Raw genomic sequence first — 15,679 nt, 5'->3', positions numbered from 1 at the left:
CCAGGCATTTTGCCTTCTGCAAACAATCTGTTTATTCCTGCTCTTCTAAGAGTGAAAAACAGCAGACAAAGACATTGTGTCATGTGGCTGTTTCCTATGAGGAGCTAAGAACCTAATGAGCTGTGGTGGCTCTGCTTTAGCCACCTTCGGGACTGGGGCTTCTAGGACACTTCCATCTCACAGAAGTGGGTGTTTGGTGTCTTTGGATGTACAATAATTGGGGAGGAAATTCAGGAGAAATTCAAGCACTTTAGAGTTTTTTTGTAGAGTTTTTTTTAGAGTTTTTAGACTTTTTAGAGTTTTTTTTTGTTCCTACCTGAATCTTTTGAGGAAGGTGGGTCTTGCTGGTAGGAGAGGGGAAAGAAAATGTTTGAAGATTTAAGTGTGACATACATGTTGCACAAAAGCTATATTTTTAACTGAAGCAGATGTATTAGAGAGCTTATGATTAGACCTTTTGGCTGCAAGGAGAATTGCATATGCTCAAAACCTCTTAGGATGAGATCTCCAATTATAGAAAATAAGCTTTCAGGACAATTTCCGAAGCAGACAAGTGTTTTATGTTTGTTACCTCTATCCCCTTATACTTGTAGGGAGAATTCAGTACCATGAAGTGAAATGCAAGCACAGTGTGATCTGGTGCATTGTTGTGGGTTATCCTTTCCCACTTGTTTTCTTCCTTGGTACATTCATTTCTTCCTGCTAATAGAACCTACTTGCCCCTGTACCTCAGTGCCAAATGCCAATCATAACCTATTAAAAACAACAATACAGTAACTGTGGATGAAGGAAGGCATTTTATCCCAGAAGGGAGCGTGAGGTCTAATGGTCATTGATTAAACCCTATTTTCCAGATCTATGAGTTAGAAAATAGCCATTTAATGTAGCATTGCTGCACTGAACTCAAGTCAAGCTCATTGAGAAGCCGAGTGTGTAGAGCATGTACAGTACAAAATTGAGAAGCTAATGGTAGAGCTTACAAAGCGTTACAAGGAGTAGGCTCATGTACTGCTGATTGGAGTGGTTTCAGTATAGCTCTCAGTGGCATGCAAAACTAATTATGTAAAGCCTGTAGCAACCTAAAGGGATATATATTTAGAAATGAGCAATCTGGGAAATCAAATATTTGCATGATCATCTCTCTAGTCCCTTCTCAGTGCATCTGGAGCCTCTTTACCATTGCTTTCTGCATGGTGCACATGCATGATCAGTACCCTACTCTCCTAGCTCAGCTTGACTTCACACCTTTCCTCATGACTGACATGACTTTTCAAATAAAATAGGTACAACTGAAGTCTCTATAAACCCTCATGTTCTGCATTGGAACCCTGCTTTCTTCACTCTGTCTCATATCACGATGATCTGTACTTCAGATGCTGCTCTGAGATTGCAATAGATACTTGTACATGTATTTTACGGAAGAAAGGTTCAATGTAAAACTGATTAAAAGTACCTGGATGCTGAGCATATATTGTGAACTTCTGGTTTTACTCTTTTTCCAGGCCCTTTGTTATCCAAATCTCTGTGGTCTGGCTAAAAATAGTTGCAGCTTTTGGATGAAAGACCCTTCCATTTCTACAAGTCTAGAGTGTGCCATGAATAATTACTGTGTTGTACTATATAAATAAATCACATGCTTAATATCTGTAGTGTAAGTCACTGACACAGGATGTTAATAAATTATAGTGTTCTTGAAGATTCTGGTTTGCTAAATTCAGTGGTGAAATCTCTCTGTTCTGCATTAGTGACAGCAACATTACAAGGTTTCCCTTATTAATCTTTCATGGCTCTGACATGGAAGAGACAAGAGACTTCCTCCATATCTGCTTATCCTTGGTGCCTATGCTGAGATTTATTAACAAGCTGCCAATTTGTGTGATGAGTTTTAATGGGACCTCTGTCCCTTAGAAAAACTGTCTCAAACCACCAAATCCATCCATAAGGCACTGAAAGAATATCAGGTCAGCAGCTGAGTTTTAAATGGTCATGGAGATACCGATAAGGTGTGATAGAATGTGTTGTTTTTCTAATAGACTACCTGGAACTGCTTCTTATAACACCTCTTCAATAGATCATGCAATTCTGGGTGAGCAATCAGAAGCAAAATATACGTGGCCATTACAAATGGGTATCCAGGAAAGCCCAATCTGTAACTGTAGGAGAGATACATACATAATACTGCTTCATGTTATTATCAGACTTTGCAAGTAGTGGGAGATAATTCCATCAAAATATTCTGGAGAGAAGGAGAAAAAAAATGCATGTCCCTGCTTATTTAGAATATTAGAGGGATGGGAATAAGGATGAAAAAGGGTGAAAATGTTCTTGCAGTCCACAGGGTTATAGGTAAAGATTTAAAATAGATATGAAAGTCAGACTCTAGCAGCAAGAAATAGGGAATTATTTAAATATTATGGGAAAATATTAATATTTAGATTAATATTGAATTTTAATCTAAATAACATGGAATAAGGCTGTCTTTGAGGTATAATTCAGGCAATGTGTGGCAGCGCAATGCAGAAAGAAAGTATACTGGGACTCTCTGAGAGTAGCAATCAAGGGAATCTAACAGCTGAAAAAGTATCACTGTTAGAGCAGTTATCAAGAAACATCCAAGAAGCAGAGGAACTACCCACTCTGTCCTTAATTTGAGGAATTCAGCTAACAAGGAAGACAAGCTAAGGACTTGCAGTAAGTTTTGGTGCAGTAAGACTCTCCTGACAAGCAATTTAAAGCACAACTGACTAACAAATAATTGCTAATTTGGTTTTGATCGTGCATGGAGACAATATTCTTCCAAACAGCTTGTAGACTAAATAGGTAAATACTGCTGTTTCAGCAAATCATCTAATAAAGCAGATAGTGAAAGAAAACTGAGCTTAAGCACATGAAGTCAAAAAGAAATGAAGAGCTTTTTCAGTAGTTCATCAGAATTACTAAACTCAGAATTAAGTGGAAAATGGAAACTTCATATTTATGCAACATGGAAATTTAAGTCACTCAAGTATAACTCTTATTGATATCCATTCTAATAGCCTTAATATCTCACAGTTATTGCATACTTCAGAAGATGTAATCTATTTAAATGTCATATGTTGCTTTAAGCTTTTTTTTTGTGTGTGTGTGTGTGTTCATTTCTTAATATATCTTTACAAATTAAAAATCTATTTCTAATTATCCATTACCCATGTGCAAAATTTACATCAACATATTTCAAGGAAGGAAGAGCTGCATTTTCCTGTTTATTCTTTCGTATGGCATGGTGGTCTTTAAAATACCAATGTTGGGACTGTCCCTTACCTTATTTTTGAGCAGAGAAGCACTTAGAGATGACAGGCAATCCTAACAGTCTCTAGATTCCTCCTGAAAGGTGCAAAGCATTTGAGCTTGTTCCTTCCCCAGTTCCATAGCATGAATAATCAATATCTTAACCATATAGACTGGTCTTCAGAGCAATGCAGGGTGAATCTGGGGTTTGGTTTGGGACCCAGATATGTGGAGGAATCCTCTCCTTTCCATGAGTTTACTACATTTTTAAATGAAATTAATGCATGGAAGAAATGCCAGCCCCTCCACTAGGATAAATACCAGTATTCTGTTGGTCTGCCCTTTAACTGAATTTGGCTATTTTTTGTTGTTGTTGTTTATTTTTGATTTTAAACTTAATTCAGAGCTGCAGAAGCAACCAAAACAGAAATCAAAGAAAATATGCTTGAACATGTTGAATTTTAAAAGTTACATGAATGATATTTACTAACCTTTTAAGGGAGATTGCAATTACAGAGACAAGACAGCTTTCAGACCTCTGAGTGAATATGGATTATCTTTCATTTGCAACAGAGAACAACCAGATGCACAAAAAAGCCTGTGACAGAGTATCCCTGCTGGATTTGCTAATTAATATTGACCTTTCCAAATGAATGATGCTTATTGTATGACTGGAAGAGAGACAACTTGTTTTTCTTTTATGTGAGCTTTACATTGGAAATTCGCTTTTTATTTCTGCATCTGGTTTCATGTCAAGTTATCTGAGAGAGAGACAGCCAGCATTCTCCCTTTGTGCATTGAGAAGCTACTGTCAAAGTAACGTCCACTTCAGGCAAAATCTGCAAGGTTTCATGTGACAGGAGTGGAACTTATCTGAGCTTCCCTAATGATTCGACCACATGCTTTAATAAAAGTTTATTCTCCTTATCCCAATTATAGATTTATTTTTTAAGGATGCACTACAAAGACATGTATTCATTGCTGGTTTTATATCCACAATGAAAAAATGTTCCTGTATCCTGATAACTTTGTAATTATGACTCTCATAACAATTTATTATTCCAATTTCATACATACTAAACTAGAACCTGGACAGGATCCTTCTTTGTGCAGGAATCTCACTGAAATTTGGTAGAAGACTGACTTTAACATGAGCTCCAGAGTTTCCATTCTGCTCAGTTTGTGTGAATGTATAATAAAGACATTCGTAACATGGCTAATGAAAATTAGAAAATGCTTCTACAGAAATACGATTATGTCTGTATAACAGACATAATATTGTTATGCAAGATACGTTAAAATTAAATCAGAGTAAGAAAAAGACTGATTTATGTACTTCTAGCTATCAAATAGTAAGAAGAAAGAGAAAAGCCTGAAGCAATGGTAAATGATTTATGATTGAAGAGGTGTTTCATTAACCCCTCTCCCCCAACCACACACAGATAAAGCAAATAATTGCTGTAAGATTGCTTTAATTATTCAGACTATTAAAATTCCTGTCTTGTTTGCTTAATTTTTTTTAATAGCAACAAATACTGCTTTTCCATGTCTCTTGAAACCAACATTATTCTTTCAAGATCCTGTTTCACCAGGGAAAGAAAACATTTATTGCTAACCTTATGTATCAAGATTGGAAAGACTTATGCATGAATTTGGCTGTACAGGAGTAGTTTCATGTCCCATTACCTTCCATTGCGTTGCTCACAACACGTGGCATTAAACATGCACATAAGTCTTTGTGAGACTGAGGTTTAAAGAAGCTTGATCCTCCAGATTAGCTTCGCATTTTTTTCACTTCCTTGCCGTCTTTAGCACCATTTCTCTTTATTAACAAACTCACTGGCAAAGTTACATTAATAGAAGCAGCTCCATAGTGAAGCTCCCACCCACTGATCCTTAGCTATTGATCTGGCTTTGCCCTTCAGCACTAATGCACTGTCCCTTGTGGTTTGTGACAAGCTGCAGCAACTCACCACAGATGGTAAAACAGATTCTTAAATATTGATTTGGGGCTCCACTTTTAAAAGTCAGACTCTCTAGAGGTATTGATGAGAAGCCCAGTTTTAATAAGGGGTCATTGGATAAAGGAATGCGTTGCGGTAGGTGGAATTTTGGTCTTGAAGTGTAGGGATAGCTTCCAAAACTTACCCATACTCAGAGAAGGAAAATGATGTGTAAATGAACAGATGCTCTCCAAATTTCATGAAAAGACATAGAAAATTGAAGTAATAAAAAAGGAAATATTTTTTTTCAGTTTAAAAAGGGATAAGCAAATACAGTGATCAGGCTATAATAATGTGAAATGTTAAATAATTGCGGTTAGTTATTTATACTTCATGTCTAATCAGATAAATGTATTATAAGTTGCTTATAAAAGTGGAGAAAAAAAATCCCATACACGTACATGTATATCTGTATTAATCCTCATAGAACAGAAAGGCAAGATTTTCACACTAGCAATATAGCCTGATCTTGAAAGAGAATTTCTGAAGGAGGTGAATATATGAGTGGATTGGCTTAATGCCAGACAATAAAAGACTAAGGGGTAGTGAAAAATAAATAGTAATGGTAAATCAAACTATTACCAATAACAGCGACACTAAAAAGGCATAAAGAGACCATGAATTTCAAAGGGAGCCTTGCACCTGATTTGATTCACTCATAATAAACTCAGGAACTTTTTAGTACAAAATCCAAAAATAGATTTTAAATTGTGTAGAAAGACTATACCTGGGTAGACTAGAGGTCCTTCCAGCACTGTATTCTGGCTCTGCAACGTAACAAAAAATGTAAGACTAGAGAGAATGTACATCTATAAGCATTGTATAAGCATATACTAGTGCAAATGTATAAGCCCTTTGCAGTTTGCAATTGGAAACCTGGAGTTCAGATTCTCTAGCAAGAGTGAACTTATTTGCATTTAGCAGAGTTCAAATGGATTTTTTTTTCCTTGAATTTGTGTGTTTACTTTTGAACCCATGTATAATTTTTACTGTTCCCAATATCTATCAGTAAATCTTCTCTAACTTAATAAGGCATAGTGTGGTCTGCTCCTGCCTGTTCTGTACTTGCCCCTTTGTAGTTTCCCTTGGTGACCCCTTAGTTGTTGACTAGAAGAGACAGTGTACAACGGGAGCTGTCCTTCCCTATTCATCCTCCCTGTGCCACAATTACAGACCTCTCAGAGCACTCTTTCCTAGGCTGAGGAGTCCCAGTCTATTTAGCCATTCCCTGCGTGGGAGTTATTTGATGCTTTTGGTCATTGTTACTGCCTTTTATTGTCTTCTTCAGTCCCCTACCACTTTAGAGATAAGACCAGAGCTACACATACCTCAGGATACGATCACATCTTGAATCTAAATGGCACCAAAAAAAAAAAAAAAAAAAGAACTGAAAAGAAAAATGCTTTCTGTGTTGGAAAATAGTAAGAAGTAGAAAATAGTAGAAAGTGTTGTGGAGTTGAATGAATGTATTAGTAGTTTTATATAAGTTTCATGATATTTAGCTTAGGTTTTGTATACTAAGCTTTATGAAAGTAAATTATGAAATTGTGGGGCAAATCACAGCTGTCCTGTGGAGCGGTACTAATTTGCCATCTAAATGTATTATAGTTTTTACTAAGGTTTTCAGCTTAGAATCATATTTTATGGGAGACATTTCATAAGTATAACCATATAGTCCAGAAAGTAAGAATGTTTAAAAGTGTTTATCAGCTCTCAAGACAGTATATTGCTTCTTGTCTCTCTTTCAAGCTGCTGTGGCTGATCTGTCCAGAGGGGCAGAATTCCTTCATTTCCAAGAACGTTTTTCAGGATATTTCAAACAGTTAATGCAGCCATTTTAATTTGGGATCTGACTGCAGGAAAGGCTCAATTTAGGGAATAAATTGTTTGGCCTGGGATTACAGCTCTTTTCTGTACTTACGAAACTTCAAGCCCACTGAGCAAATACCTGATGCACTGTACGTGTGTCTGGTTGAAATGCACCTACTGTTTGTGTAGGTATTATCTGTAACAAGTCCTTAATTCAACCCAACTGCAGGCCATTTGCATGCTTGGACAAAGAAAATTGTTCTCCCTCTCTCGTTCCAGCATCTTCCCTGGCTCTGGCATCTACAGTCCACTGCCCCCTCGTAAGTTCCCACTGCCTTTTTTCTGCTGTTCCCCAAACTGTCTTCACCAATTTGTGTGGCCCTTGAACAGGAGCTAGAGAATGTTCTACATCCTTTAGCTGTCTTTGGAGGGAGAGGGAGAGTTGTTTTTTCATGGTGCGAGATTTCTGGGTCCTTAAATCTAAGTAATGGCTCTTATAGGGGTGGGAAGTGACTGTAAAAATAGAGTCACTGCAATGGGCTTTTTTAATGGGAGAAGCAGTCAGCAGTGAGGAGTCAGTTGTCCAGTCTCACTTTTTCATCCAATTGTTTTTGAATACTAACAGTATCCTCTAGGGGAAAAAAAATAAATAAAAGCTTTTGAAAGTTATCCTTATTCTTAAATAGAAAGAAAGTAGCTGTTTTTCTGTTATAGAGAATGGCTTTTTAAGGCCACTTATAATTTTATCCTATGAGTGATGGAATTTCTTATCAGCTCTGAAGCTGCTAAGCTTCCATCTTCAAGTTTTTTCTTTTCTTTCTTTTCAGATAATCACAAGTTCTGAAATATATGTAAGCATGATTCATCTTTAGTTTTCTTTTTAAATCTATTTGGCTTTGGCTTTGTAATAGAAAAAAAAAAAGTTGTTTTTATCTATAGTTCTGCTTTTGGCTGGCAGTAACAGAAATTTTCAAGGTTCATATCTTTGTGCCTTAAGGAGTACGCAGTATTATCACGGTCTTCTCCCTTGCAAGCTCTCTTTCTCTCTTTGTTTTGTTTACTGATATTTCACAGTAAAACCTTTCAGTTATCATCAAGTGCTCAGGCCTTGATAACAATTTTTTTTTTTCCAAACCTTGTACTCTGCGTTTCTCCCCTTTAAAAGCGATGGAAGATTTGTTTAACTGAATACAGTTAACATTTCTTTTATCCCATCAATCCATTATACACTTATAAATTCCTGTAGAAAATAAAAAGTGGCGCCAGATAAACTTTCATTATATTAGATAGATAGCTTTTCTAACCCCTGCCCCATATTATCTCAGATACTGTTATTGCTTTCCCTTTAAATAGATCTTTCTTCTTTGTGCTTTGAAAAACATTATTCACATTTGAATTTGGGAACCATCTGCCTTGCAGCAGCGTTGTGAGGAGCTCATGGTTTTATTTCAGCCAGGTAAAAGAAAGAAGGTAAGAGGAAAAGGGGAAGTGAGAAGAGTGTTGAAGATTAAGTTGAGGCATTAGCCAAGGGGTCCTCTAATATAAAGTAAAGGAGTATGCATATTCCTTGTCGAGGAATACAGGATTGTGTGTGCTATTTTGGATTGTGACACTGCACCCACCATACGAGCCATTTTTAGCATTATTATTTTTTAAAGTTCACATATGCCAGAATTTATACCCTGCAATGATTAAACCTCAGGCCAGCAAACAAATTAGTAATTTTCAGTGGTACTGCAGTCTGGAGATCCCAATGACTCCATCAAAAATGTGTGCCTTTGGAAGAAGAACCAACAAATCACAGAGAAAAACCTTTTATGAGAGCATGAGCTGTTATGTTTTCTGAGGCTGAAGTTACATTTTGGCTATTGCTGGGGTGATGGCTGGTTGGCTCCTAAAATATCATTTAGCTACAATCTACCCACTGCTCTTCAGCAGAGTGTGCACGGTGATGCTGTTTGATTTATCACTTCCCTGTGTTGCTAGCAGTTTGATATCCCTCCTTCATCTGCCACAAGTATGTATTTGAGAAATTGGAATATTGTACTGCAGTAAAATGTAGCTAGTGGAGCTGAAGAGGAAGGCAGTACCAGTGATACCTGGTCTCTTTCCAAACCATTGAAATGGGATTTCAAAGCATTTTTCACCCCTCATGGACCTTGTGGTTTGTATGATGTGTGTTGAGAGGAGTGAGAAATTCCACTCTACATGTTATCAGTAGTTTTGGCAATTAAAAGAAAAATAAGAAACAATATGCTTAAGAAAGGTTACATTTGCATGTGCATTTTGTCAGCCATTAGTTCTTGTTTAGAATTTAACTTAAAGATTAGGGTTATTTGTTCTTTATTGGATGTGTCTTGTCCAAACCATATACCTTCCAGGTCTGTGTAATCAGGGCCATGTTAAACCAAATGGGAAGTTTCAGTGGCAGCACCTATGACACCCAGAGTGCAACTCATCAGCTTGATGAGAACCCTGAGTGTCAGTAGGTACTGCCTAAGCCATCTGCTTTTAGCCTTTGTCTGGAAGGGAAGCTGAGAGAGATGGACATTCCCACCCACCCTAGCTGTTCTTGTTTTTTTTCTTTCTTTTCCTTTTCCTTTTCCTTTTCCTTTTCCTTTTCCTTTTCCTTTTCCTTTTCCTTTTCCTTTTCCTTTTCCTTTTCCTTTTCCTTTTCCTTTTCCTTTTCCTTTTCCTTTTCCTTTTCCTTTTCCTTTTCCTTTCTTCTTTTTCCTTTCCTTTTCCTTTTCCTTTAAAAAAAAAAAACAAAAAACAACAATTGTAGACGTGTGCATATATTTCTGCACAATAAATGCATACCTTGGCAGTGCCTTTTGTGTCCACTGTTGCTAAAGAGAGTCTCCACATATTAGGTCAGAGCAATTCAAGGCATGCTAAGATATTTTTTAAGTGAGTTGAGAGCTCATTAAGCAGATGGCAGCTCCTTTTGAGAAAGAAGTGGCATATTGTTGTGCTGCAGACTTTCTTCAGGATCCAGGAAAAGAGTGCTCTGGCAAGTATTCTTCACCTGACCCATCCTTCTTCCCAAAATCTGGAATTACTTCTGTGAAAAGCTACCCTGGTTTTTGATTTATGAGCAGAAAGGCATGCAGAAAGGGACTGAGCATGTTTATTTCCCTAAGCTGACTTCCCAACTTCCTCAAGGCTCTGCCTGTGGAGCGAGGAGCGGGAATGATGTCTGCCTTAGAGGCTTCTCTTCAGCATTGGCTGTGTTCAGAGACAAATTCAGTTTCCCTCTGTAATCCTCTGGCATTTCTCTGTTCTCCAGCACCTGCCATCAAGGTCATATTTAAGTCTGAGCAGTGCCATGTGAAAGCTGAGCACACTACTCCATTTGTGAGTTCATCCGTTGGCAGCTGGACAGGTAGCTTCATCTTTCATGTAATGAGCACTGAGAATGCTTTCAATAACAATATTCATGAAAATTAAATACTCTTTTTATGAGAAAAGCTACTTATTAAGAAGTTAATAAGAAATTAATCGAGGAGTGTAATAGAATTTGTAATTGAATCTCTTTAAAGTTCACATTCCAAATTCTAGTCTAACAAGATCTGCTTAGATAGAGAAAAGTCTGCTCAGTTTGTCTTGAGCCTTGGGTACTGATGGTCCCCTGGTGTAAGAGCAGCCTCCCCAGGGTAAATATAATCTGCAGTGAGCAGGCTGTGAGTTTCCAGTGCAGTCTGGCAAACCTGACCTTGCGGACAGTGGGCTAGCACCACGTTGCCTCTTGTCAGCTTGAAGAAGCCGGGGTTGAATTTGTATTGCCTGCCTGAACTAGAGGCTTAGCTACCTGGTCTTCGCTGCTGTTCTGTCTCCACTTAGCTTTTCTTAGCCAGACTGAACTTCCAATATGGATTTTTGCAGTCTATGTGTACCTGTGTGTTGCTGCTAAACCAGAAATAGCTAGGGGTTGTGGGTGCTCTCTGTCACCTTCATTTCCTGAGGCCAGTGCCTTGATCTGAGTGCTCAGCCACACACTGCTAGTTGCTGTGCTTTCCCTGTGTCACTGGGAGTCACCCCCTAATTTCCTTTAACAATTTTCCTGGTTTGGTTATGCTGACTGTATGGGCTGTCTGCAATGACTTTCCGCCTCTAAAATTGCTACCTTTTTTCCATAGTGATACAGGGCTTTCATGCCTGCAGTAGGTTTTGTGGTTTAATTAATCTGTCTTTCTAATACTTACTGTGGTAAGGCTAGAAAAGCAATACACAGTGCAGATAAGTTATGAAATTGTTTAATCTCATTAATTAACAAAATACAGAGCGTCCAGGTACAAATATTACTCCTCTCTAATCACTGGGAGTTGGATGAGACATATAGAGCTGAGAAAATATATCTAAGCTGTAAATGAAGGTGTAGTTCAGTGTTTTTTTTTGTTTGTTTGTTTGTTTGTTTTTTTGTTTTTTTGTTTTTTTGTTTTTTTTTCCCCTGGCTTTAATAGCAACTTCACATCATAATTAAGAGGATGAAATTCCTGCCAGCCAAGTGCATAGTTTGGACAGATTAAAGGGAAGAGGTATGAGAAATGATAATTGCTCTGTGCTCGTCAGATTTCTATTGAAAATCTGACAGGATAATTGCAAAATATCTGCTTTGCAGAATGTCTAGGCAAATTTTTAAAGAGCTATTTAAAGTTGTTCGTTTACAGTCTGTCTGAAAAGTTTTTCCCCCCCGTTTCGAAGTACATTGCCATCTAGATGTGTTGTATGTGTTCAAATATAGACCTTATTCTCATGTGCATGCCGGGCTGCATTCCACTGCCCACCCCCAAAGAAAATTGCCCATAATTTTTTGCATTACCCCACATGCTTCGCCCACATACTCACCCTTAGCTTTCTGCTGAACATTATTTCACCTGACAGAAACTGGAACCTTCTTGCTTTCAACAGTCTGAATCATAGCCATAGATAAATGAACTGAGAACAAATATTCCAATGGACTACACAAAAACATCTGTTTTGACTGACAGCTGAAAGTTTTTCCACTTTCAGCACGTTTTCATGTGTCATCTAATGGCTTTCCTTCACCTGCTTTTGAAACTTGGAAGTGACACTCACCAAATTGTCAATTTTCAAAGAATATTCTAAATGTAGAATATTCTAGAGCTGCATTGATTTTACTGATAACTGAAAGATCCTGAAATTCTGACTTTCTGCTGAGCTTCACCGTTTGCATTGCTGGGCCTGCAGAAAGATCAACAGAAGTGCTCTAGGCTCCTGGTAGGAGTTAAGGAATTAATGTTCACTTCAACCAACAGGGGGACCTGACACCAGTAGCACCCCTTTCCTGTGGGTGCCTCACTATCCAACTCTTCCAGAGGTAGAGTTAATGCAGGCTTCTGGGGGAAGGATGGATGAAGAGAGCTAGTTAGAAATGGGTTTGTATAGCTGATGAAGTGGGGTCTAGTAAAACCAGTTGTTTCAAGTTCCTGCGATTCATCGTGTGTCATCAAGTATCATTATTATTATTATACACAGTTGAATAGGGATGACTAATCTCATAGAATCACAGAATATCTCAAGTTGGAAGGGACCCACAAGGATCACTGAGTCCAACTCCTGGCTCTGCATGGGACCACCCAAAAATCAGACCTTATTTCCAAGAGTGTTGTCCAAACGCTTCTCGAACTCATGTAGGCCTGGTGCTGTTACTGCTTCTAGCTACAAGAGCTAAGCATCCCCGTATGGAATACTCCAAGCAATATTTCATGATCCCCTGCCTTGTCGGATCGTGCAGCACACAGAGCAGTTAACCAGAGCGTGCAGTGAATTTAGTGCTTCCCAGAACTGTCAGCTACTGCACGTCAACTAAACAGCTCATGTATGCACATGGTAAATCACTGTCTGTTCCCTGCTCCCTTTATTGGAAGGAGGTAATTGTAGCTTGCAATTGCTGCTCAAAATTCTCATGTTTAGTCTCTGGTGCCCTCAGACAGGAGCTGTGAGGTGCCTGCAGACAGGCCAGCTGGTTCTGGCAGGCAGGGCAGGCTTTGAGTAACCACCCTTCCTGGGGATGCCAAGGCTGTTGTGAGACCACATGGACACCTTTCATGTGTCGGAGCCCCTGAATTTTCTTTGTGTGTCAGGAAACAGAATGTGGGGACCCCTGGGAAGGTGACCGTGGATGAACTGCCTTGCTGTTCCGTAGCTGTAGTCAACTAACTGGTATATTTATGGGATTTCCCAGAGTGATGCTGTGGGAGCATAGTGATAAGGTTAATTATTGTAAAATTCAAAGCTTACTGCTTGTATTTTTATATAAAGATAAAGGAAGCTTTATATAACGATAAAGGAAAAAGGATGAAGGTGCTGTACATATAATTAATTCTGTATCATGTGCATCAGTACACTGGATTACCTTGTTTCACAAGAAATACACAGCACAGATTGTGTAACAGAGCATTTCTTCCACAGAATTCTAATTTCTCTCTTGCTTCTTTTTCTTTAAACAGTTTATGAAGAACCAGAAGACCCCAGTAACAGATCGTTTTTTTCAGAAATTATCTCTTCAGTGTCAGATGTCAAATTCAGTCACAGCGGTAGATATATGCTAACAAGAGATTACCTCACTGTCAAGGTTTGGGATCTGAACATGGAAACAAAGCCTGTGGAAACATACCAGGTAGGTGTCTCCTGCTTACTGAAATGTAAAAATAGAAAAACTTCTTGCTGAAGGTTTTCCCATACTTCTCACAGCTTGGTCTGAGGAGCACATAGTTAAGAGCTGCTAATCAAGAAGATTAAAATCCTTATAGTGGCATCCTTGTAGTTGCAAAAGGGCAACTTCAGCATTAGTAAAGATGTGTAACTCCTAGGGAGTCAGAGTAACTGTGGAATGGGCTCTTGAAAAAAACAATGCTTTCAGCAAGGGAAATCATCTCGTCACTTTGGCATCCGTTTTCAAATGATGTATTCCACTATTAACATTTAAAAGAAACTGAGGAAAGGATTTTGCAAATTGCTTAGCATTCTGGTCCCTCTGGGACTGCTGAGAGTTTACACCTTTGTCATTTCAAAACTTCTTTTTAAATCTTTATCTACGCATTCCTCCCTTGTGTCTAGTTCTAGAAGAGATCGTTGTTAAATCCCAACATTGCCACTGACACAGCGATTTGTGAATGCCAGACAGACACATCTGGTTGCCTGAATTCATTGTGATATTATCCAGACAAAATGCCAGTGGCTCCAGCCAGTGCTGAGCTTGTACTCTGACATCTGTTCTAGTTGGCAACAGAGGTCTGAGCTTACATTTTTAACTTTGCTTTGAAGAGGGAAAATATGTCTGTGACACAGAAAATGCTTGGTATGAAAATGCAATGAGAAAAAAATGTTAGGATGCCTGCAGAAGAGTATGCAAAGCAGGAAAAATATTATTCATCTAGCTCATACTGCTTACGCAGGGACAGTGCTGCAGTACTGATGGAGCAATCCCTGTTTTCTGTCCCCTTGTGTCTATAAAATGACAGGTGGGGTACAGTAGTTCACAGTAGCTATTATTAAGGTTATTTTTCAAATAACATGGAAGGATACTTTAGTGGTAGAAAATGTCAAAACAACCAAAATTTGACGTCAGTAACATTGAAGGTGTTTATTAGCTAGTGTTTAGTAGACAAAGTGGGCACTGTTTTTCAGTACACCCATTGTATTTCAGTGGACACTACTCAGTGTGTCTCCTGTTAGCACTGAAAAATCGGAGCCTGTGTACCTTTAAAACTACAGAATTGGTTTTGCTCTGAAAATGGCCATACTTGTAATACTAAATGTGTTAGAAATGTTGGTGTGCTGTAAAAATGGAGTGGGAGGGTAAGGGTGAGTCTGTTTTATGTAACAGAGTTGTATCTCAGATTTTTAGGAACTTAGGTAATACATTATTTTATACTTTTGCTAATGGATTGGGCATTCTCCCTGGAGAGGAATAGCTAGTCAAGCCAATCTGTTTGTCTTGACTTTGACATCTGCTTTTATTTCCTCATGTAGGTAGCCATGTAATGAGGTGGCTACCTTTAAACCAGTCTGACACCCAACAGTGGGGCCAATTAAAAAGTTATGTTTCTCCATGCTGAGATGCTGAAAAAAATATGATGTAAAATTTTCAGTACTGTTTATTATAGTCAGCAACTTATGAAAAACAGCAAGAAAACCTTGAAAATATAACTGTGTTCTGGCTGCTTTACTTTAACCAATAGATTGCCTTTCATTCTCAAGTACCTGTGCAGTGCCTTGACAAGTGCTGTAGCTGACTGAAGGAGACCTCAGAGCTCAGAGGCCGTAGGCACAGGACTGTGTAGGATTCACACAGTCCAACTGCTCTCAGCAACCTTGAACTATGAACATATTCATAGCTGATAATAGCTTGATCCACTTTTGGCGAGGTTTATTGTGTAGGGATTTGGACTAATGTGTCACTTATCAGCACAATTCCTGATAGTGAATGTGCAGCCCCAGTGAAACAGCTCCCCACGTAGTCATATCGCTGTGTGATTCTGGAACACAATATGACTAGATAATTCCAGGAAGGTCTGACCTGAAACACTGCAATGAAAAAAAGGAGGATGCCTGGGGTGATCGGTTAGGAGTGA

The 15,679-nt window shown here is 38.5% G+C and overlaps 1 protein-coding gene across 8 annotated transcripts in view; it reads left to right on the top strand.

Annotated features, from left to right (window-relative positions):
• The window catches only part of PPP2R2C (protein phosphatase 2 regulatory subunit Bgamma), a 184,717-nt gene that overhangs the window by 157,441 nt on the left and 11,597 nt on the right, over positions 1 to 15,679 (top strand). For all 8 annotated transcript variants that reach the window (XM_027457420.3, XM_072037795.1, XM_027457421.3 and 5 more), the window contains one exon: positions 13,553 to 13,722. In XM_027457420.3, the coding sequence (XP_027313221.1) occupies positions 13,553 to 13,722 (170 nt within the window). The remainder of the gene's footprint in view (positions 1 to 13,552; positions 13,723 to 15,679) is intronic.

Source organism: Anas platyrhynchos, chromosome 4, assembly GCF_047663525.1.
Source record: "Anas platyrhynchos isolate ZD024472 breed Pekin duck chromosome 4, IASCAAS_PekinDuck_T2T, whole genome shotgun sequence".
Taxonomy (NCBI): domain Eukaryota; kingdom Metazoa; phylum Chordata; class Aves; order Anseriformes; family Anatidae; genus Anas; species Anas platyrhynchos.
This window is presented reverse-complemented; position numbering and strand designations above follow the sequence as displayed.